Source organism: Heterodontus francisci, chromosome 20 (assembly GCF_036365525.1).
Source record: "Heterodontus francisci isolate sHetFra1 chromosome 20, sHetFra1.hap1, whole genome shotgun sequence".
NCBI lineage: Eukaryota > Metazoa > Chordata > Chondrichthyes > Heterodontiformes > Heterodontidae > Heterodontus > Heterodontus francisci.
This window is the reverse complement of record NC_090390.1, coordinates 61,440,020-61,465,734: the sequence shown is the minus strand read 5'-3', so window position 1 is coordinate 61,465,734 and position 25,715 is coordinate 61,440,020. Positions and strand designations below refer to the sequence as shown.

At 44.6% G+C, this 25,715-nt stretch overlaps 1 protein-coding gene across 1 annotated transcript in view; it reads left to right on the top strand.

Annotated features, from left to right (window-relative positions):
• Positions 1–25,715, top strand: part of gucy2g (guanylate cyclase 2g) — a 94,420-nt gene that overhangs the window by 35,617 nt on the left and 33,088 nt on the right. The window contains exons 10-12 of the mRNA XM_068053285.1: positions 5,916–5,999; positions 7,118–7,222; positions 20,759–20,830. Coding sequence (XP_067909386.1) covers positions 5,916–5,999; positions 7,118–7,222; positions 20,759–20,830 — 261 coding nt within the window. The remainder of the gene's footprint in view (positions 1–5,915; positions 6,000–7,117; positions 7,223–20,758; positions 20,831–25,715) is intronic.

Here is a 25,715-nt window from a genome sequence, read left to right as displayed (position 1 = left end):
CAGGGTGGGTAGGCCTCCCGGAGCCTGCCGCTTAATTTTACGCCGCCCCCACACCACCATCCGACCCCCTGGGGCAGCGTAAAATTCCGGCCTAAGTCTTTTATTACAACAACTAAACTAAAATAAATCCCCAATTAACTAAATTTACTTTATAAGTAGCTGATATCCCAAATTATAAACAAAGGTAGTTTCTTCATCTATTCAACACTTCAAAACCTCACACCACGCTTAGACATTACACAGTCCTTTATGATGATGAAATCCCTTATGTTTAAAAGTCCCAAACTCCGCCCAGTTGCAATGGGTTGGATCTCCCAGGCTTAAAAAAAAATCAATATTCTCTTTGTTCCCTTCTCCGGACACTTCCAACCTGGACATTCATGGATAATGTGATTTTTGCTGATCCTGTGAGCCCTTTATTTCTCCACAAACTTCGACTCTCAAAGCAGGTTCAGATCTCCAAAGCCCTTCGCTGTATATCTTCAGAGAGCAGGCGTTCTCTCTCCCTCTCTCTCCAGCTTGCGTTGAGGCTGTACCCTGATGCGTTCTCTTCTTACAGCCTGCTTGAGGCCACAACCTGATGGTTCTTTCCTTACAGCCTGTTTTCTCCAGAAAGTCTGTTAAATTTATCTGGACTTAGAATTCAATAGTTTATTGCTCTGCTCCAAATGCAGAGACCTGTAGTTTGAGCTCCACAAAACTACTTGGACCTTCCATTGTCACAGGTCCTAACACCTGCCTGGTGCATTTGCAATGACTGACTTCTTGTTTTATGATCCAAAAGTCTGGGAGGGTGAAACCTACTGTTCTTCAGATGTTAGTGCTGTAGTCTGTTCTTCAGAAGATCATCTTTGATCTGTTCACCCTGTTGTCCTGGTAACCTTTCGCAGATTGGAGGTGAGTTCAACTGACCTTCTGGATTCCATCTTGAACTTTTAAAAGTGACGATCTTTCAGACATAATCATGTTAAAAGGTCCAGCATTCATAACACCACCAACAAACGAAAAGAATCAAATCCACTGTCTGAACCCAATTTAGGAATCCAAAAACCAAACAGACAAGATTTCACTTTTATAGATTTTGCTTTAACACGCAAACCAGAATCAACATAAATTAAACATGAATTAACAGCTAAATCACGTTCGATGTATATAGATTACACATTAATTAGCAGATGCATGGAGTAAAGTTCTTACAGTCCACAGATCCGTCTCACCGTACAACAAAACCAGGATTTTCTTCCAGTAGCTTTCAAGTCCAGTCCTCCAGGATATGACTATGGAAGTACTGGTGTCCTGTCGATAGCGAGCGATGCAATCTTCCCTTTACTGGTTCAGTCTTGTCTGCTCCTGTCCTGATGGTGTGGCGCTGCTGATAACTTTTCAATCAACCAAGATAACAGTAGCAACTCTTATTTTCCAAAGGTCAGTTTCCAAAGGAAACAGGTTTCAATTCAAAGAGCCTGCCCCTTTAAAATCAACAGGTCCCAGGTTTTTCCAGTTCAGTAGCCCTGGAAGACTCTTTTAAAAACAACCAATATCCAACTCTTTCACTGGCTTCTTCTGAAAACCTGGCTTAACACACTGTCTGGTGTTTTCTTGAAAAACTCACAAAGCTTTTCCTTTTGATGGCTTAACCCTGAGAGCTACTTCTGATAAAGGAAAATATCGCGAGCCACCCACCCCACTTGCTCTTCCCCTGCTTACTCTCCCACTCGCTTGCACTCCTTGGTGCTGCCTGCCTCCCTGATACCTCTCCCCACCCCCCCCCCTCTCCCTCACTGCTTGCTCATCCTGCTGTGACGTCAGTATGTGGTGATGTCAGTACCTGGTGACATCAGTGCGCTTGATGATGTCAGTGTGCGGTGACATCAGGATGTGCATGCGCAGATTAATGCTGGCGATCAGACTGCATTGTCAGGAGCATTATGCTAGCTACTCAAAGGCCGACATGAGCTACCAGTAGCTCGCAATTGACGTGTTGGCGACCCCTGCTGTAGAGCCTCTTGACAAACTGATAACAAAAACTGCCAGTCACATGAATCTGGTTTTAAAAAAAACTTTGTTTTTTTCCCTCAGTCACAAGACTGTTTGTTGATCCAACCTGGGTTCAACATGAAAATCCTCAGCTCCAAACCAGGGACCATCTCACAAACACAAACACAAGCTGTACAGAACTCAATTTACACCTGAAGATAACATAACACTACAATAGCAGCAGTAGAATAATAGGCAATTTACTCATCTCTCAGGATACTAGCTGGAGATTTTTTTTCGCTGTGGCTTTGATTGGTCACTACAATCCCATCCCCTTCTACTTGTTGTTCTGATTGGACAGTGGGGCCTGATTGGAGGGGTCTCGTTCAAAATCGAAGTTCGTGAAACTGAGTAACAGTGATGTAATTTAGTTGTAGCATTCCCAATGTTGAATTGGAAATTTGTGCATTCCACCACCAATGCTAGACTTGAGCATCTAATCTAGCCTGATTTCAGGACACTATTGAAAGAATGCTGAATTCTTGCTTCACTGAAAGTTCTCCCAGTATCCAGATCTGCAGTCAGCCCCCAACCAGCACCACCCAAAGCAGATTATCTGCAAATATGTCTTATTTGCTGTTTATAGGATGTTACGGTTCACAAATTAGCTCCCACAACTGCCCCCAAAACAATAGTGATTAACTTCAAATGTAATTCACTGGCTGTGACCTGCTTTGAGATGGTCTAGGAATCTGAAAGCTTCTACATAAATGTAGGTTCTTAATTTTCTTTCTTCTTTATATTAGCAAAGGAATGCTTTTCAAACCAAATTCATTTCTGTTTCATTTATAGTGTTAACTTTCATTGGTTCAGTATGTCCCATATGATTGATATTCCAGCAAAATTAAATAGATCACCCAAGATTATAATGGAATTTAAAAGATTGAAGTTGTTAAAATACAGAATGTGGGAAGAATTTGAACACATCTGCCAAATCACTGAAGGGACGAGGAATACACACTGTGTTTTGTTTTTTAATTCTTTCATGGGATGTGGGCATTGCTAGCAAGGCCAGCATTTGTTGCCCATCCCTAATTGCCCTTGGCTTGCTAGGCTATTTCAGAGGGCAGTTAAAAATTAACCACATTGATGTGGGTCTGGAGTCACACGTAGGCCAGATCAGGTAAGGACGGCAGATTTCTTTCCCTAAAGGACATTAGTGAACCAAATGGATTTTTCGGACAATCGATGATAGTTTCAAGGCACCATTACTGGGACTAGCTTTCAACTCCAGATTTTTATTAGTTAATTGAATTTATTAATTAATTGAATTTAAATCCCACTAATTGCCACTGTAGGATTTGAATCCTACATTAGCCTGGGCCTCAGGATTACTAGTTCAGTGACATTACCACTACGCCACAGCCTCCTGATCCCAGAATGGAAATTCAGGGTATAGTCTCAGTAAGGAGACAATTGAATCACAGAATTATTACAGTGCAGAAGGAGGCCATTCGGCCCATTGTGTCTATAACGGTTCTCCGAAAGAGCAATTCACTCAGTTCCATTCCCTTGCCACAATTGGCTGAGAACAGTTAAAGCATCTCATTGGGGAGGAGTGTGTGTGAGGATGAGGTGAACTGGAGGATCCGTCAGCCCAGTTAACCAATGACATGGTGAAAAGGAGAAATTATTACACTAGTTCACAGGTGGGACAGGCAGAATGTGATACCAGGATGTGTGTGATGACTGGACAATGGTCATGAAGCAATATCATGTGAGCTTTTGAAACAGGAAAATGAATATTATTTCAATTACTATTAATAATTAATAACAATTAATTGGCATTAATAACAATGCCAAATTCATACGCAAATTCCTCACAGGTAAAATTCTTCAAATGGGATTATGCCTATGTGTTAGAGCATAAGCATTGCAGAACCACCCAGTGGTATAGATTGGGTATAGCATACAGTTTCAAACCCCCAGTTTAACGTTATTTGAGGGATAGTCACATAATATTGGCCCGAAGTTTACAATGATGGCGAAACTGTCAGTATTCACCATCATTACTCCTCTGAAACTGACGGCCACTTCTGGAGTCCACACACGTGTAATAAAACATGGAAATCCAGATGTTGCTGTTAGTGATTCTATGGCTGGAATTTTCCTAGCCCCTTGGAGGTGGCTTTGGATGCAGGGAGGCTGGGAAAGTAGCTGAACACCCTGTTGGGACAGCTCCCTGACACTGTCCCGCCTCTGGATGAGTTTCCCCAGTGGAGGACTGCCACGGGAACTAGCAACCTGCTTCATGGAGCCGGGCAAGCAACATGGCAACTAAGGCACCACTTAGGGGCCCTTTTCCCACACTCATGGAAATTTCCCAGCATCACATGGACCCCCCCCCCCTTCCCCACACTGAGTCTGGCCCGGCTATGGTTTGGAGTGGCCTCTCAGCGGGAGGTCACAGGGTCATTGGAGCTTGCTGTCTATGCCCTTATGATGGAGCCCCAAGGCTGAAATGGCTACAGGCGCGGCCAAAATCATTGTTTAGTGGATCCCCCTCCACACTGGCCCTACCAGCTCTAGACCTTCTTTGTTATGAAACCTTCTGCATCCTTTTGAGAGTACCTCCATGTTGAGGCGCCCTCGCTCTCACCTTCTGCCTGAGTGGCGCCCACCTCACCCAGTGGGGCTGCTGGCTGGCCAGTCCTGCAAACCCTCCGTGTCCCTGTTCTGCCCACCAACCTTAATTGGATGATGAATGCGTAGGTGGCCTGTTAATTGGCACCTCCTGTAAGATTGCAACAATTGGCTTAAGGGCAGGGGAACCGTATGGCACCTACCCGTCGCTGGTAAAATTCCAGCGGTGGGCAAGTTAGCGGGAAAGCAGCAGGAAGCTGATTGGCACGGCACCCCCCCCCACCATCCCACCCAATTGTACACACCTCCCCCCACCCTCCCACACCACCTCCCAGCCTGCTCCTACGGGTGGGGTGCATAAAATTCCAACCATTGTCTAAGCTCCATTGTAGATAACATGATGACAGTGTCACCTAAAGGTGCAATTCCAATGGAATTTTATGACGCATTCAGCAATGTTAACAATATAATAGATTCATAATAAGGTTGTTCTCATGAATTCAAACACTGGCACTAAACAAATTTACAAATAAATAAGATCCTTGATTTCAAACAAGTTGTGTTCATAGTGTGTTATCATTCTGCTGCAGTGTACACACTCCCCTTGTTGCTTGAATGTCTGATTCTAGGCACAGTAGTGACCAACCTCATGTTGAATCTATTAACTGAAAAATGTTCCAAATGTGCACAGAAATTCAAAATAATCTTTAGGAGAGAACAGGGATGGCCATGGAACTTCCCAGGATTGGGTACACTAGCATGTGGCATGAGTGGAGGGGCATGCGGGAGAATCAGTATTTGGATGAAGTGTGTACAGTTTTATATATTCTGCCTACATCCCTGACCCCCCACCAAAGATCGTAAATATCTTAGCCTCCTCCTGTAATCAGGGAACACCCTAAAGATAGGTCTGCCAAGATGCACAATACTGGTGAGGATAATACTTAGTCTCTCAAAGTGGTTTCTACAACCTTAAAGCCTTGCAGCAACTGACATTCCTACAATAAGTGTAGCAGAGTCCCTTCATTTTCCTGTTAAGACAATGCAATGAAATGGGTATCAGCACGCATGAGATGCAGACAGCTTAGTGTCCCACACAAAGGCCTACATCAACTGTCCTACTGCAATGACTTAGCTTGCATGATCTGTGATACATACACTAGTTCTATAATTACAGTGAGATTTCATGAGAGAACCACCAAGTCAAATTGCTAATCCATTGGAAGAAAACTTACTGAAAATGAACACAATGTCTTAATCACTGCTGTGGTACTCATTCATTTCTGCCATGACAGGGAAATTACGTAGCACTTATATACCTTGATGGATCAACATCTCCAGATATGAGCCAGCAATCAATACTACAAGAACTGCAGATGGTATGACAAATCTGGTTACAGTTACAATGGTGCAATTAAGCATTAAGAATAAGTTTTAAAAAACCTTATATACATTTTAGAATTTGCTTTCATGACAATTTTTTCCCTTTCCTTTTCTAAGGTGTGACCCTTGCTGGGTTGTAGCTCCTCACAGCCCTAAGCCCAAGTGATCTATATGTACATGCCTAAGCAATGATGGCTGATAGACTATTCTTTCAAGCCTGGTCCTGTCCTCCCCTTGTTTGTTTGTGCATCTTCACACTCTTTCCCTTGGAGAATAGCATGGAACATTTGTAGGCTAATTAACAGCCTGATAGGCTACACCCTGAATGCTCTTTCTGTAGCCATCAGGTCTTGGAGCGGGACTCAAACTTTCAGGCTTAAAGGCAGGAGTACGACCAACTCAGCTGCAAGACCCCTAATCTTCCCTTGATAACCAAAGACATACACTATACTGTAGGGATCCCTGGAACATGCTTGGGAGTAGTAACCCTGGTTTCTTTACTCATCCACCGTCTAGGAGTACTGTGACTGTCAGTTATAATTCCTCTTTAGTCTCCCCTAGCTGAGTTCAGCTAACTCAGCATAGACCAGGAATCAAAGCTGGACCAAATACATTGTAACAACTGAGCCAGAGGCGGAGATATCTGATAGTTTTGATGTAATGAGATTAACAAACATAGCTGACTGGAAACTGTAACACAACCCTTTTAGTAACATCACAAATTAAACATTTCTTCAGGACTTAAAAAATATCTACACTGATACTGTTGTAAAGGACAGCCAAAAAGAAGTAATGTATATGATTAAGAATATAAGAAATAGCATCATAAGTAGGCCTTAAGGCTCCTTGAGCCTGCCCAACCATTCAATGGCTGATCTTTTATGTCACCACCACTTTTCCCGCACTTTCCCCATATTGCTTGAATCACTTAGTGTCCAAAAGTTCTCTTTCTTTAAGACTGAGATTGATAGATTTATATATAGATATATACTGAGGACTTTGGAGGCAAGATTTTCTCTGTTACAAGTTTAGTGGCTCGGACATGTTCATTTGAAGAAAATATATACATTCAATTTTAAGATGTGTCTAACTGAATTATTCATATTGATTCCAGATGCGAGAACTAAGACATGAAAATCTAGTAACTTTCTTTGGTGTATGTATGGATGCACCACACAGGTGTATCATTTCACAATACTGCAAAAAGGGAAGTTTACTGGTAAGTTGATTTAAAATAAGGGTGTGTAAGTTATGTGGAAGCATTGAGTCTTCTCAAATGTGTCATGTACTTTATCAACTCAATACCACCTCTTCACGAAGATTAGATCATCTGTTCAGCTACCTCTACTGCTTCCTCCTCTTCCCCAAGGCAAACCTCCCCGCAATGCTTCCCGATGTCCTACCTCTGAACTCACATCTTTCTCCAGTTTCTCTCCTCGTGCCCTCCCCAAGCTCATCTTATCCATAAGATCTGCCTCCCGCTCTCTTGATCCTATTCCCACAAGACTGCTGACCACCAAACTTCCCATCTTTCCTCTTATGTGAGTGGTTCCCTTTGCACAGGCACTGCCCCCCTCCCTTTCAAAACTACTGTGTGTGTGTGTATACACCTTTAAAAAGTATGGCTACAAGATCATGTTAGTCATGTAAGAGCTATGATGTGACACACCACATGATTCTGAGTGTTTTGCAGTCTTGAAGAAAGATCTGTACAGTGAACATCTTGTTGTACCAGCTGCTGTCTCAGCACTCAGTAAAGAATCCACAATATTGTGTCACTGATCCTATCTGGAGTGGTCAGTCTTTGTGTACAGTCTCTACCAACACAGGTTCAAAGAACACGCAATATGTTAACAGTGGTGAAATTTCTGAAGACTCAAAGATGCAACACATCGTCACTGCTGGGTTTTTAGAAGAAATAGACACGTTACAAGCTGATAACGGTGTTAGCATTCTGAAGATAGCACACTTCTTTTCCTCTTGGAAGATCAGACCACATTGCAATTTTGTTTTCTCTCAAATTTGCTCAGCAACGATGTGGATGTCCAACACCCCAACACTTCCAGCCTTCTTACCTTCGAAGCAGTGCAGTCAGCAGCAACTGGGTAAGCTTCTTTTCACTTCGGGCTGTGAAGTTGACTCGACTGACACGGGGATTCTGAAGTCAGTTTCTCACATCGAGAGCAACTTGAAGTCTGGGCGAGTGAACGCTACGCAGAGGTATTGGTGCATCGGACAGTTCAGCGCCATCACGACAGTGGGCTACTGGGTCAAGCACAAAATTGGCACAATTTTCGATATGAGGAGCACCGTTATACATCGGTGAAGAGCAAAACAGACGACAGCCAAGAGGAACGGAGGAAAGACTTTGTTGTTGTTCAGGAGGAGCGATCACTATTGCTATTTGTCGAAGGAAAATCACCATTACAGTTTTGGGCCTTCAATTTTCCTGGTGTCAAATCCACCCTTCTTGGGCAGGGTTAATTCAAAAGCACACAAATTCGGCAACACTGCCACAATCTCCAAGCCTGTTCAGACGTGGTATTACAACAAATATCCACAGCAAGTGACAGGGGCACAACCTTCAAAGCAGTTCACCAGTGGAACTGCAACTTCCTTTTTCTCCATTGCAGAAGACAGCACCACACCACCCAAGTCTGTTAAGAAGTGGTATTGCAAGTCCTTCTGTTATTTGCCTTTGCAGCTTATCTTTTCTTCTGTAGGTGCAACAACACAGAGTCATTGCAATCATGGCAACACCTTTCCCTACCATTAATTGGAAAGCATTTTTCCGGCTTTCAGAGTTTCTTCTTTTCAAGCAGAGAGTCAAGCTTTGTTTCGAGGACTTGGCCATTGCTGATCCACAGAAGCAAGTAACAAAGATATGCATAGCTATTGACAATGAAGGACTACATTGTCTGAACACCTCTGTCTTAGGGATGAAGAACAGAAGGATCCCTCAAAGATCTGGTCCACTCTAGAAGAACAATTACGCCTCAAGTTTAATTTTCGAGTGCACCGACTCCAATTCATGTCTTTCAGACAACAGCCCAGCAAATCCATAAACCAGTTTGTCAGTTATTGTCGTGCCAAAGGCTGAGAGTGTGATTTTACTGACTCCGAACTGGCAGATTGCATCATCGAGCTTGTGATTGCATCCTCACTGACGGAACTCTACCAAAAGGATCTTTTTGGAAAAACCCAAAGATTACATGCCTTATTGAAGGATGGCTGCAAATTTGAGTCCATCATCGCAGGTCAAAAAAGCCTTCAATCCTATGTGTTACAAAGACTATAGGTGCATTGAACAGGGTTTCCAAATCCAAGTCACCATGTACAAGGTGCAGGCTTTTACGTTTGTCTAAAGCCTGTCCAGCACCTAACTCCATATGCAAAGTAAGGGGTCACTGGAATTGGCACTCTCGCAAAACTAAGACAGACACTGCGGGGAAGAGTCCTGAATACAAACCTTACAAGCTTCGCTATTCTCCATCGTGGCACAATCGATTCATCCACGCAGTTGCAGGTGACACTAGCACTACTGATCCTGAACATCAGATTACAAGCACAAGTGAGCAAGCAGAACAGATGTTCCATGTCGTCAAAGTTACACTGATTTGACTACTCCGCTAGAAGCATTTGCATCCATTCATATTTCCTGTCCAGGAAAAGAGGACACACACTTGCTCAGGCAAAAGTGGGCATGGGTACCAGCGCAAACATTTTACCGCGACACATCTTAAAATGCATGTATCCGGGTAAATGGCATGACAAGAAAACTCAGATCAACACAAAATTCTGACCTTGGAGGAGCTGAACCCCCAGTTTGCCGGTGTCCACTTTTTCTCCAAACTTGACGTCAAGAATGGCGACTGGTCCATGCACAAATGCTCACAGGAAATCAACCACCTTCCACACTCCTTTTGGAAGGTACTGCTTTCAGCGCCTCCCTTTTGGTTTATCCATTAGCCATGAGATGTTCCAACAACATATGGATCGCATCACGTGTCAGGAACCTGGCTGCATGTGCATTGCTGATGACATCGCCCTGGTGGGCAGGACCATAGCAGAGCACGACCACAACCTGCATGCCCCGCTGCATGAAGTGCAAAGGGAGGGCTGGGTTTTCAACAGCGGCAAGTGTCAAATTCTTGTCTGCCAAATTAACTTTATCAGCTCCATCTACTCCGACCAGGGCATCTGACCAGATTCTGGAAAATTGGACTACATCTACACGATGCCTGTGCCACAGGACAAAGAGGACCTCCAGCGATGCCTAGGTCTCTTCAATTTCCTCTCCCCCTTCATCCCAGGCTTTGCTCAGAAGACAGCGCCACTAACAGATCTCCTGAAGAAGGACACCCCCATCCTCTGGCATGAAGACCATCAATACATCTTCAACCAACTACGACCTCACTGACTGAAAGTGCTTCATTACCACCATTTTAGGACCCTGCAGAGACCATGATGATGGAGATGAACACCTCACAGATGGGCTTGGGTGCCTGCCAACTTCAGAAGGGGTAACCGGTTGCTTTCACATTCAAAGGCTTGTCGCAATCCCAAGCTATTGATTCAAATATTGAGAGAGACATTTTGGCTCTCGTTTTCGGCATCACACGCTTCCATTCGTATCTTTTTTGCAAACGCTGCGTGGTGGAAACTGACCACAAGCCTTTGGAGATGATTTGGTGGAAGTCACAGATGAGTGTACCTCCACGCCTCCAGTGACTATTGGTAATGATACAAGGCTATGACTGTGAAGTGAAATACAAGCCAGGCAAACCTATGACCGCCTCCGATACACTGAGCTGGCTGCCCGACCCAGCGAACGCTGAAGACGTTTCAGTGGAATGGCAAGTCGACTTGGTCAACATTGAGTCAGAGGACATAAAATCATTGTCCACTTCGCACAGTGGAAGTTTGATTGTGAGCAGCGATGGTGGCAGACCCCACCTTCCAGGAGCTCAGGAAGATCATGTTGTAAGGCTGGCCGGACTCCATTCAGGATGTGGCTGAGTCCATTAGGTCATTCTGGGCCTTCAGGGACAAACTGGGCATCGCGCATGGTGTCATTTACAAGGGCAGATAAGTCCTGATTCTTGCATCACTACATGCGGATATCCTCCAGCAGCTTCACCAGTCGCACATGGGCCTTGACTGCACCAGGCGATTTGGCCAGGGATTCACGATGACATCACGTCTGCTGTCCAAGCCTGCCAGGAGTGTCAGGCTCACCAGCCAAGTCAATGTAGAGCGATCCCCATCCCCCACAAGGTTCCTGCAGCCCCTCTGGCTAAGATTGCCACTGATCTGCTTCATGATCATAACTCTGACTACTTTATTGTCACGGATTATTTCTCTAAATATCAATCATCCACCGCCTACGTGACACATCAAGCTCCAAGGTTACGAGTGCTATTTTGAGTCTGTTTGGAACACCCGAGGAGGTGATCTCCAATAATGATCCTCAGTATGCTGGCAGACCGTTCCATGACCTGTGCCTGAAATGGGGTGTTAAGCACACTATATCATCACCCTACCAGCCACATTCCAATGACCTTGTGGAACGTATGATTTGCACCGTCTATTCATTGATTCTGAGGTTCTAGCAGACAGGTCAGCACCCGCACATTGCCATGCTCCACCTTCATGCAACTCCACTGAGCTCCACCCTTCCGCCCCAGCAGAACTCATGTTTGGATGTTAGGCTCTTTCTGGCTTCCACCAATCTGCCTACCCTGAAGTTAGAGATGTTCTTCTAGGACAAGGCAGGAAAATGAAAGTAAAGCATGATGATCACACTGGGAGTAAACTTCCCAAATTAGCTATTGTTCAGCAAGTTACCATTCAGAACCTTATCATTGGTACATAGAGTTCTGCAACATTCTCCAAAGTTCAACCAGAACCACGTTCCTATGAAGTAACTACATCTACTGGCGCTACATTGCATCATAACTGAGGTCAAATCAGAGCTGTTCATAATTCTAAGGAAGACTGCATTGCAACTCGTACAAGATTGAACACTATATCTCAGGCAGAATCTATACATTCTTCTTCCATGAAATCCAAGTCATAAACATCTGTTCCAGTATCTGACAACTGCTACCCTGTTTCAAAATCTGGCAAAGTTATCAAAGCACCTTTACTTTTTTGCGATTGGTGTTCTTTCTTATTCTTATTGTCTTTTTTGTATTATCTCCAATACTGTTCTGTACATGGATATAGTAAATTTCTACTTGCCTAAAGGGGATGCTTAAATGTGTAAATATGTTCCTCTTCTTTTCCTTTTAGGAAAAGGGGGATGTTATGTCTGTACACCTTTAGGAGGTGTGGCTACAAGATCATGTTTCTCATGTAAGACCTATGACACACCACGTGTTTGAGTGTTAGGCAGCCTTGGTGCCGGGGTCATGGATTTCACCGAGTGGCTACAGAGCATTCTGGAGGGCGAGGGTGCACAGCCAGAGGTCGTAGTCCACATTGGTACCAACGATCTAGGAAGAAAGAGGGATGAGATCCTGCAGGCTGAGTTTAGAGAGTTTGGAAAGAGATTAACAAGCAGAGCAGCACAGTGACGCAGTGGTTAACACTGCAGCCTCACAGCTCCAGCGACCCGGGTTTGGTTCTGGGTACTGCCTGTGCGGAGTTTGCAAGTTCTCCCTGTGACCATGTGGGTTTCCGCTGGGTGCTCCGGTTTCCTCCCACAGCCAAAGACTTGATAGGTAAATTGGCCATTGTAAATTGCCCCTAGTGTAGGTAGGTGGTAGGAGAATGGTGGGGATGTGGTAGGGAATATGGGATTAATGTAGAATGTAGAAATAGTATAAATGGGTGGTTGTTGGTCGGCACAGACTTGGTGGGCCGAAGGGCCTGTTTCAGTGCTGTATCTCTCTATGACTCTATGACCTTAAAGGTAGTAATCTCCGGATTACTCCCAAGGCCACGTGCTAGTGAGTATAGAAATGGGAGAATACAGCAGATGAATGTGTGGCTGGAGAGATAGTACAGGAGGGATAGCTTCATATTTCTGGGGCATTGGGACCGGTTCAAGCTGGACAGTCTATACCTGAACAGGACTGGGATAAATATCCATGCAGGAAGGTTTGCTAGTGTTGTTGGGGATGGTTTAAGCTAGTTTGGCCTGGAGATGGGAACCTGAGGGCAGTTTCAGACAGGACAATTTCAGGGCAGGGAACAGGAGGCAGAAAATTAGCGAGTGACCCTGAAAGACAGAAGAAGCAAAGGCTAAAAAGTGGGCAGCACAGGAATTTGGCAGTGTTAAAAAGTATTTTTTAAATGCAAGGTGTATAGTAAATAAAGCCGATGAGCTGAGGGCATAGATAGACACATGGCAACATGATATCGTTGCTATAATGGAAACTTGGCTTAAAGAGGGGCAAGAATGGCAGCTCAACATCCCTGGATATAGAGTTTTCAGGCGGGATAGAGAGGGGGATAAAAAAGGAGGAGGTGTAGCATTAAAGAATCAATAACAGCTGTGAGGAGGGATAGTTTGCTAAATGGATCATCAAATGAGGCCATAGGGGTTGAATTCAGAAATAAAAAAGGGCAGCCCCATTACTAGGAGTGTACTGTAGACCCCCAAATAGTGAGAGGGAGAGAGAAGAACAAATATATAGGCAAATTTCTGAGAACAAAAACTATAGGGCAATAATAGTTGGGGATTTCAACTACCCTAATATCAACTGGGATACAAACAGTGTGAAGGGCACAGAGGGCACACAATTCTTGAACTGCATTCAAGAGAACTTTTTTAGCTAGTACGTAATGAGCCCAATGAGGGGAGCGAAATACTAGATTTAGTCTTCGGTAATGAAGCTGGACAAGTGGATGAAGTAGCAGTGGGTGACCATTTTGGAGATAGTGACCATAATACAGTATGTTTTAGCATAATCATGGAAAAGGACAAAGATAAAACAGGAGTAAAAGTTCTAAATTGGGGGAAGGCAAATTTTACAAAGCTGAGAGGTGACCTGGCGAAGGTAAACTGGATAGAGTTACTTGAAGGAAAATCAGTGGCAAACCAGTGGGAGGCAATCAAAAGTGAGATACTACAGGCACAGTGTAGGCATGTCCCAACTAAGATAAAGCGTGGTACGGCCAAATCTAGAGCCCCCTGGTTATCTCGAAGTTTACTAGGTAATTTAAAGCGGAAAAAGAAAACTTTTGACGTCACAAAAAACGTAATACTTTAGAAAGCCTAGAGGAGTATAGAAAGTGCAGGGGTGAAGTAAAAAAGGAAATTAGAAAAGCAAAGCTAGGACATGAAAAATTATTGGCAGGTAAAATCAAGGAAAACCCAAAGATGCTTTATCAGTACAAAAAAGCAAGAGGATAACTAAGGAAAGAGTAGGGCCTATCAGAGATGTACCAGGGAACTTATGCATGGATGCAGAAGATGTGGGCAGGGTTTCTAATGAGGTTTTTGTCTCTGCCTTCACAAAGGAGAGGGATGATGCAGACATTGTAGTAAAAGAGGAGGAGTGTGAAATATTTGATATGATAAGCAGAATGAGAGAGGAAGTACAAGAGGGTCTGACATCTTTGAACGTAGATAAATTGCCAGGGCCGGATGGATTGCATCCCAGGTTGTTGAAGGTAGCCAGGGAGGAAATAGCGGATGTGCTGAGGATCATTTTCAAATCCTTACTAGATACAGGCGAGGTGCCAGAGGATTGGAGGTCTGCAAAAGTTATACCATTGTTTAAAAAGGGTGCAAGGGATAGGCCAAATAATTATAGGCCGGTCAGTCTGATCTCCGTGGTGGGTAAATTATTAGAATCAATTCTGAGAGACAGGATAAACTGCCACTTAGAAAGGCATGGATTACTCAGGGATAGTCAGCACGGATGTTTTAAGGGAATTTCATGTCTTACTAATTTAATTGAATTTTTTGAGGAGGTAACAAGGAGGATTGATGAGGGTAGTACAGTGGACATGGTCTACATGGATTTCAGTAAGGCATTTGACAAGGTGCCGCATGGCAGATTGGTCAGAAAAATGAAAGCCCATGGGATACAGGGAAATGTGGAAGGTTGGATCCAAAATTGGCTCAGTGACAGGAAACAACGGGTAATGGTCGACAGATGGTTTTGCGAATGGAAAGCAGTTTCCAGTGGCATTCCATAGGGGTCAGTGTTGTGTCCCTTGCTGTTTGTGGTATATATTAATGATTTAGATTTAAATATGGGAGGCAAGATTGGGAAATTTGCTGATGACACAAAAATTGGCCATGTAGTTGATGGTGAAGAGGATAGCTGTAGATTCCAGAATGATATCAATGGTTTGTTTGAGTGGGTAGAACAGCGGCAAATAGAATTCAATCCGCAGAAGTGTGAGGTAATGCATTTGGGGAGGGCAAGCAAAGCAAGAGAATACACAATAAACGGGAGGATATTGAGAGGGGTAGAAGAAGTGAGAGACCTTGGAGTGCATATTCACAGGTCCCTGAAGGTGGCAGGACAGGTAGATAGAGTGGTGAAGAAGGCATTTGGAATACCTTCTTTTATTGGCTGAAGTATAGAATACAAAAGCGGGATGTAATGCTGGTACTGTATAAAATGCTGGTTAGGCCACAGCTGGAATATTGTGTACAGTTCTGGTCACCACATTACAGGAAGGACATAATTGCTCTGAAGAGAGTACAGAAGAAATTTACAAGAATGTTGCCAGGGCTTGAAAGTTGTAGCTATGAAGAAAGATTGGATTGGCTAGGGTTGTTTTCCTTAGAACAGAGGAGGCTGAAGGATGACTTGATAGAGATGTACAAAATTATGAGGTGCCTAGATACAGTAGACAGGAAGGACCTGTTTCCCCTAGTGGAGAGGTCAATTACCAGGGGGCACAAATTTAAGGTGATTTGTAGAAGGATTAGAGGCGACATTAGGAAAAACTTTTTCACCCAAAGGGTGGTGGGTGTCTGGGATTCACTGCCAGGAACGGTGGTGGAGGCAGAAACCCTCAACTCATTTAAAAAGTACCTGGATATGCATCTGACATGCTGTAACCTGCAAGGCTACGGACCAAGTGCTGGAAGGTGGGAATTGATGGGTAGCTATTTTTCTCAGCTGGCGCAGATTCGATTGGCTGAATGGCCTCCTTCTGTGCTGTAATTTTTCTATGGTTCTATTGAAGAGACACCTGTATAGTGAACATCTCGATGTACTAGCTGCTGTCTTAGTACTCAGTAAAGAACACACAATATTGCATTGCTGATCCCATTTGGTGTGGTCAGCCTTTGTGTGAAGTCTCTACCAACACAGAGGTCCAAGGAATATGCAACATCATCATCACCCCACACCACAAAAACCCACCCTTGACCCCTTTGACCTTGAAAATTACTCCCCCATCTCCAATCTCCCATACCTCCCTAAAATTCTTGACTGCTGTGTTGTGACCTCATAAATCCATACCCATCATACACACAACTCTCTCCAGTGAGGTTTACTGCACAAGCTACAAAACTGAAATGGCTCTAATCAAAGAAACAAATGACATCCACTGTGTGAGATGCTGGTGCATTATTTTTGCCTCCTTTTTGAACTTAAACTCTCTGCAGCCATTGACATGGTCAACTACACCATTGCCCTCCATTGTCTTTCCTTCGTTATCAAGCTCACTGACATTTCCCTTGCTTGATTCCATTCTTACCTATCTAATCATAGCCAAAGTATCTTCAGCAATGGCTTCTCTTCCTCCACACTGTTACCTCTGGCGTTGTTCAAGGATCTCTATTTGTCCACCTGCTGCTTCTCATCTACATTGCTGCTCTTTGGTGAAACCTTCTGCAGACGTAGGCCGGGATTTTACAGGGCTCCGGACGTCTGGTTCCGTGGCCGTGGAGCCGGAAGATCGTTCCGGCAGTGGCCACCATGGAACCCGACACGGGAGGGCCGGGCCCGACCTTCCTGGCGGCGGCGAGGCTCTGTGGTGGCCACCCCGCTGGGACCTGGCTTACCATATTGAAATGAGCACAATGCATAAATTCAAATAAACTTACCAACAATCCTACGGTTGGCCGCGATCTTAAGCGTGGTGGCCGGCACTCCCGTGCCTTCGCTTTCCCATCTAGGAAAGCAGGTGCCACAGCGATGGGGAAGGAGGGGGAACGTGAGCTTTTTATAGCAGGGTGGGGTGGGGGGGAACAGGATCAAACTCTCATCATTAGCGTAGGGGATGGCGGGAGGCGGTGAACTGTGAACTTTGTACACTTTGTGGGGGGGGGGGGGAAGGTCATATTTGAAAGGTAAGTGTTTTGCAGGGGGAAGGGCAGATACTTAATGTTATTATTATTGGGGGGGGGTGGGAAAGGGACAATAGAATTAACTGGCAGGACTGGCTGCCCTATAAAAATGGCACTGACGCCATTGCTGGCTTCAGAGAGCCTGCCCCCTCCATGTGATTGGGCGGGGGGTGGTGTGCGGGCTGACCAGGGTATTTAAATGAACTGCTGCTCGGGAGATGGCGCGGCATGGCGGTGTGTGGCCCAGCGGGGGGTGCTTCTAATCCAGCCCATAGGGTTAGTTTCCTCATGTATGCTGAGATGTCCAGCTCTTCGCTCCACCACCTCGCTTGACCCCTCCATTTCCTCGGTGCTGCCAACCTGCTTATCCAATATCCAGTCATGACTGTGCTGCAATTTCCTCTGGCTAAACATTATGAAGACTGAAAATGTTGTCTTCAACTCCTGCCACTGATTCCATTCCCCTCCCTTCCCATTGTCTCCAGCTAAATCAGGCTGTTTGCAATCTCAGCATTCTATTCAATCTTGACCAGATATCCTCTGCATCACAAAGACTGCCTACTTCCGCCATCATAACATTACCCGACTCTGTCCCTGCATCAGCCCATCTGCCACAGAAGACACTGATCCATGGCTCTGTTCCCTCCAGACATGAATATTCCAATGCTATCCTGACCAGCGCCCATTCTCCATAAACTTCAGTTCATCCAAAACTCTGCTGCCATATCTTATCCTCAACCAAGTCCAACTCACATATCACTCCTGTCCTTGCTCACCTACGTCGTATCCTGGTATTCCAACACCTCCGATTTACAATCCCCATCCTCGTGTTTAAATCTCTTCAAAGTCACTCCACTTCCTATCTCTATAACTTCCGCCAACCCTACAACAATTCTGAACTCTCCATTCCTCTGACTCTGGCCTTTTGTGCATTTGCCCCTCCCTTTGCCCCACCCTTTGCAGTTGTTGTTTTAACCATTTAGGCCCCACATTCTGGAATTCCCTCCCTAAACCCCTCTGCCTCTCTACCTCCCTCTCATCTCTTTGTCATTTAGTCACTCCTCCTAATATCTTCCTCTTTGGCACGCTATCCATTTTTTTTCTGATGAAGGGTCACTGATCTGAAACCTTTAACTCTGCTTCTCTCTCCACAGATGCCGCCAGACCTGCTGAGTATTTCCAGCACTTTTTGTTTTCATTTCAGATTTCCCACATCTGCAGTATTTTGCTTTTATTTGTCTGATTTCCCCTCTTTGGAGTACCTTGGGATTTTTTAAATATTAAAAGCAACACTCCTTTTCTTCCTGACCATTTTGTGAGCGGTTTCCAGTGGCGCCTTTGAGGTGCACTGCTTAGGCTGTACACCGCCTGGTACAAAGTTGGGTGGAGAAAGCAGAACACATTCTCCATCCATTGGTAACTCAAAGGTGTAATTTGGGTCCTATGCATGTCATTAGGATCCTGATTTGGATATTACAAGCAGTCTTCCACCTGCAACAGGCAGGCACTCTGGCCACCCATCATAAGGCCCTATCTAAGATGGCGGCGACAGGTGCAACTGAAGAAACAGAATGCTAAGTGACCTGACACCATTTTCAGGCCACTACAGCCCTGTGTACATCCTATGACATCTTATGTGCCTTTGACCAAGATAAACTTTCCCCGCTCATCTTTCTCAACCTGTTTGCAGCCTATGAGAAGGCCTCTCCACTTTTGTCCACTTGGTTCGTCTTATCTTTCTAATCGGAGCCAGAGAATCACATGCAATGACTTCTCTTCCTGCTCCCTTACTGTTAACTCTGATGTCCTCCAAAGAGCTGTCTTTGGCTGCTTCCTATTTCTCATCTACATGCTGCCCCTCGGTGACATCATCCAAAAGCACAGCAATAGTTTTCACAGATATGCTGACAACACCCGGCTCTACTTCACCACGACCTCTCTCTGCTCCTCCACTGTTGCTAAACTATCTGACCGCTTATCCGACATCCAGTATTGGATGAGCTGAAATTTCCTCCAATTAAATATTGTGAAGACTGAAGCCATCATTTTTGGCCCTCATTCCAAACTCCATTCTGTGGCTACTGACTCCATCCCTCTCCCTGGCAACAGTGTGAGATTAAGCCAGTCAGTTTGAAACCTTAGTGTCACATTTGACCCCTAGATGAGCCTCCGACCTCATATTCATGCTATCACTAAGACTGCCTATTTCCACCTCAGTAACATTGTCCAACTTCGGCCCCGTCTTAGATCAACTGCTGCTGAAACCCTCATTCATGCTTTTATTACCTCCAGACTTGACTATTCCAATTCACTCCTGGCTGGTCTCCCACATTCTACCCTTTGTAAACTTAAGGTCATCCAAAACTCTGCTGACCGTGTCTAAATTCACATGAAATCCCGTTCTCCTATTACCCCTGTGCTCGCTGACCTACATTGGCTCCCGGCCAAGCAAAGTCTTGATTTTAAAATTTTCATTCTTGTTTTCAAATCCCTCCATGACCTTGTCCCTCCCTATCTCTTTAATCTCCTCCAGGCCCACAACCCTCTGAGATATCTGCACACCTCTAATTCTGGCTTCTTCAGCTTCCCTAATTTTAATTACTCCACCATTGGTGGCCGCACTTCCTGTTGTCTAGGCCCTAGGCTATGGAATACCCTTCCTAAACCTTGCCACCTCTCTACTCACTTTCCTCCTTTAAGACACTCCTTAAAACCTACCTATTTGACCAAGCTTTTGGTCATCTGACCTAATATCTCCTTATGTGGCTCAGTGTCAAACTTTGTTTCATAATATCCCTGTGAAGTACCTTGGGACATTTCTTTATGTTAAAGGTGCTATATAAATATAAGTAGCAGTTGTTGTTTACACCAGATGGAGAGATTTAAAATTGGTTATTGTATTTAAATCCGGTGGTATTTTTTCCTTTAAGTAAAGTTGCTTATTGAAAATCGTACATAAATTGTGTTCAGTTTGGAACATTCATACAACTTGCTGTCATAGATCAATACCATGGAATGTACATCATTTATTGCTGCTTCCTCGTTCCTTTGGAGGGAAATAGTAGCACAGGACCCAGATTACTACCATCTGTAAAGCACAACAATTTGCATGTATCTAACAGCTTTAACATAGTAAAACATCCTAAGGCACTTGACAGATATGCATGTAACAAAGAACTATATGAAACTATTACATACATCTTCCACATTTTTTGAGTGGTGTAGTTTGATGTTGAAATATAAAATTATGCAGTGTAGTTTGTGGAATGTTGCAGCTTTAAACAGGAAAGGTCCAGAGTCAGTCAGGAGTTGCTAATTACTGCACCTAGAAATCAGGCATTGTGCAAGGATGCTTATCCATTCACAGCTGCAACTAAGCTTTCAGCATTTGGGTATATTTTCCTTTAATTATGGGAGTGAACAAAAAGTCAGTCTATGTTTATAAGGGAAAAAAACTGTCACTAAATATATTCAATTTTCTTCCACCAGGATATCCTGAAAAACACAGATTTGGAACTTGACTGGATTTTCAAACTCTCACTTGCTTATGATATAGTAAATGTAAGTACTTGGAAGCAAGATTTTATATTTTGCCAGTAATAAAGTACAAATTCATTGCGATTTCAAATATAATCACTTGTGAGAGGAATGGAATTTAAAAACAATGTGATATTCTCGCTAAAAGCCATGTAAATTTGAAATGCAACTTTCTAGTTTAATGTGTGATATCGCTTTATTCTGCTATCTTAATGAAAAGGCATTCACTTCTGAAGCATCTGTTGCAAACTTGGTTAACTCCCTTAAAATGGCCAATAGGTCAGTCTGAATTTGTGCTTGTACATGTATGCGTGTTTTTCTATTCATTCACAGGATGTGGGTGTCACTGGCAAGGCCAGCATTTGTTACCCATCCCTAATTGCCTTTGAGAATGTGGTGGTGAACCATCTTCTTAAACCGCTGCAGTTCTTGTGGTGAAGGTACATCCACAATGCTGTTAAGTAGGGAGTTCCAGGATTTTGATTCAGCGATGATGAAGGAATGGTGATATATTTCCAAGTCAGGTTGGTGTGTAACTTGAAGGAGTGTTGATATTCCAATGCGCCTGCTGTTTCCTTCTAGGTGGTAGAGATTGCAGGTTTGGAAGGTGCTGTTGAAGAAGCCTTGGTGAGTTGCTGCAGTGCATCCTGTAGATGGTGTACACTATTGCCACTGTGTACTCTTGGTGGAGCAAGTCAATGTTTAAGGAGACTGATTAAATGGGCTGCTTTGTCCTGGATGGTGTTGAGCTTCTTGAGTGTTGTTGGAGCTGAACTCATCCAGGCAAGTGGAGAGTATTCCATCACACTCCTGACTTGTGCCTTGTAGATGGTGGAAAGGTGTTGTGGAGTCAAGAGGTAAGTCACTTGCCATAGAATACCCAGCTTCTGACCTTCTCTTGTAGCCACAGTATTTGTGTGTTGGATCCAGTTAAGTTTCTGGTCCATGGTTACCCCAGGATAAGAACAAAAACAAAGAAAATTACAGCACAGGAACAGGCCCTTCGGCCCTCCAAGCCTGCGCCGATCCAGATCCTCTATCTAAACATGACGCCTATTTTGTAAGGGTCTGTATCTCTTTACTTCCTGCCCATTCATGTATCTGTCTAGATACATCTTAAAAGACGCTATCGTGCCCGCGTCTACCACCTCCGCTGGCAACGCGTTCCAGGCACCCACCACCCTCTGCGTAAAGAACTTTCCACGCATATCCCCCCTAAACTTTTCCCCTCTCACTTTGAACTCGTGACCCCTAGTAATTGAATCCCCCACTATGGGAAAAAGCTTCTTGCTATCCAACCTGTCTATACCTCTCATGATTTTGTACACCTCAATCAGGTCCCCCCTCAACCTCCGTCTTTCTAATGAAAATAATCCTAATCTACTCAACCTCTCTTCATAGCTAGCGCCCTCCATACCAGGCAACATCCTGGTGAACCTCCTCTGCACCCTCTCCAAAGCATCTACATCCTTTTGGTAATGTGGCGATCAGAACTGCACGCAGTATTCCAAATGTGGCCGAATCAAAGTCCTATACAACTGTAACATGACCTGCCAACTCTTGTACTCAATACCCCGTCCGATGAAGGAAAGCATGCCGTATGCCTTCTTGACCACTCTATTGACCTGCGTTGCCACCTTCAGGGAACAATGGACCTGAACACCCAAATCTCTCTGTACATCAATTTTCCCCAGGACTTTTCCATTTACTGTATAGTTCACTCTTGAATTGGATCTTCCAAAATGCATCACCTCGCATTTGCCCTGATTGAACTCCATCTGCCATTTCTCTGCCCAACTCTCCAATCTATCTATATTCTGCTGTATTCTCTGACAGTCCCCTTCACTATCTGCTACTCCACCAATCTTAGTGTCGTCTGCAAACTTGCTAATCAGACCACCTATACGTTCCTCCAAATCATTTATGTATATCACAAACAACAGTGGTTCCAGCATGGATCCCTGTGGAACACCACTGGTCACACGTCTCCATTTTGAGAAACTCCCTTCCACTGCTACTCTCTGTCTCCTGTTGCCCAGCCAGTTCTTTATCCATCTAGCTAGTACACCTTGGACCCCATGCGCCTTCACTTTCTCCATCAGCCTACCATGGGGAACCTTATCAAACGCCTTACTGAAGTCCATGTATATGACATCTACAGTCCTTCCCTCATCAATCAACTTTGTCACTTCCTCAAATAATTCTATTAAGTTGGTAAGACATGACCTTCCCTGCACAAAACCATGTTGCCTATCACTGATAAGCCCATTTTCTTCCAAATGGGAATAGATCCTATCCCTCAGTAACTTCTCCAGCAGCTTCCCTACCACTGACGTCAGGCTCACCGGTCTATAATTACCTGGATTATCCCTGCTACCCTTCTTAAACAAGGGGACAACATTAGCAATTCTCCAGTCCTCCGGGACCTCGCCCGTATTTAAGGATGCTGCAAAGATATCTGTTAAGGCCCCAGCTATTTCCTCTCTCGCTTCCCTCAGTAACCTGGGATAGATCCCATCCGGACCTGGGGACTTGTCCACCTTAATGCCCTTTAGAATACCCAACACTTCCTCCCTCCTTATGCCGACTTGACCTAGAGTAATCAAACATCTGTTCCTAACCTCAACATCCTTCATGTCCCTCTCCTCGGTGAATACCGATGCAAAGTACTCGTTTAGAATCTCACCCATTTTCTCTGACTCCACGCATAACTTTCTTCCTTTGTCCTTGAGTGGGCCAATCTTTTCTCTAGTTACCCTCTTGCTCCTTATATATGAATAAAAGGCTTTGGGATTTTCCTTAACCCTGTTTGCTAAAGATATTTCATGACCACTTTTAGCCCTCTTAATTCCTCGTTTCAGATTGGTCCTACATTCCCGATATTCTTTCAAAGCTTCGTCTTTCTTCAGCCACCTAAACCTTCTGTATGCTTCCTTTGTTCTCTTAGCTAGTCTCACAATTTCACCTGTCATCCATGGTTTCCTAATCTTGCCATTTCTATCCCTCATTTTCACAGGAACATGTCTCTCCTGCACGCTAATCAACCTCTCTTTAAAAGCCTCCCACATATCACATGTGGATTTACCTTCAAACAGCTGCTCTCAATCTACATTCCCCAGCTCCTGCCAAATTTTGGTATAGTTGGCCTTCCCCCAATTTAGCACTCTTCCTTTAGGACCACTCTCGTCTTTGTCCATGAGTATTTTAAATCTTACGGAATTGTGATCACTATTCCCAAAGTAGTCCCCTACTGAAACTTCAACCACCTGGCCGGGCTCATTCCCCAACACCAGGTCCAGTATGGCCCCTTCCCGAGTTGGACTATTTACATACTGCTCTCGAAAACCCTCCTAGATGCTCCTGACAAATTGTGCTCCATCTAGACCTCTAACACTAAGTGAATCCCAGTCAATGTTGGGAAAATTAAAATCTCCTATCACCACCACCCTGTTGCTCCTACATCTTTCCATAATCTGTTTACATATTTGTACCTCTATCTCACGCTCGCTGTTGGGAGGCCTGTAGTATAGCCCCAACATTGTTACCGCACCCTTCCTATTTCTGAGTTCTGCCCATATTGCCTCACTGCTCGAGTCCTCCATAGTGCCCTCCTTCAGCACAGCTGTGATATCCTCTTTGACCAGTAATGCAACTCCTCCACCCCTTTTACCTCCCTCTCCATCCCGCCTGAAGCATCGATATCCTGGGATATTTAGTTGCCAATCATGCCCTTCCCTCCACCAAGTCTCAGTAATAGCAATAACATCATACTCCCAGGTACTAATCCAAGCCCTAAGTTCATCTGCCTTACCTACTACACTTCTTGCATTAAAACAAATGCACCTCAGACCACCACTCCCTTTGCGTTCATCATCTGCTCCCTGCCTACTCTTCCCCTTAGTCACGCTGACTTCATTATCTAGTTCCTTACAGGCTTTTGTCCTTACTGTCCACTGACCTCCTCATTTGGTTCCCATCCCCCTGCCACATTAGTTTAAACCCTCCCCAACAGCGTTAGCAAAAGCACCCCCAAGGACATTGGTTCCAGTCCGGCCCAGGTGTAGACCGTCCAATTTGTAATAGTCCCACCTCCCCCAGAACCGGTCCCAATGTCCCAAAAATCTGAACCCCTCCTTCCTGCACCATCTCTCAAGCCACGCATTCATCCTGACTATTCTTTCATTTCTACTCTGACTATCACGTGGCACTGGTAGCAATCCTGAGAGTACTACCTCTGAGGTCCTACTTTTTAACTTGGCTCCTAACTCCCTAAATTCTGCTTGTAGGACCTCATCCCGTTTTTTACTTATATCATTGTTGCCTATGTGCACAATGACAACTGGCTGTTCACCCTCCCCCTTCAGAATGTTCTGCAGCTGATCTGAGACATCCCTGGGAGGCAACATACCATTCTGGAGTCTCGTTTCCAACCACAGAACCGCCTATCTACTCCCCTTGCAATCGAATCCCGATGACTATAGCCCTTCCACTCTTTTTCCCGTCCTTCTGAACAGCAGAGCCAGCCACGGTGCCATGAACCTGGCTACTGCTGCCTTCCCCTGGTGAGCCATCTCCCTCAACAGTATCCAAAATGGTATACTTGTTTTGGAGGGAGATGACCGCAGGGGACTCCTGCGCTGCCTTCCTGCTCTTTCTCTGCCTTTTAGTCACGCATTCCCTTTCTCCCTCAGCAATCCTAATCTGCGGTGTGACCAATTCGCTAAACGTGCTATCCACGACCTCCTCAGCATCGCGCATGCTCCAAAGTGAGTCCATCACATGTTGATGGTGGAGGCCATTGAATGTCCAGGCGAGGTTAGACTCTCTCTTGTGTAGCAAATCTGTAAACATGGGCCACGATTTTAAATCTGGGTGGCGTGGTAAGTTACTATGGAAATCAGGCACGGGC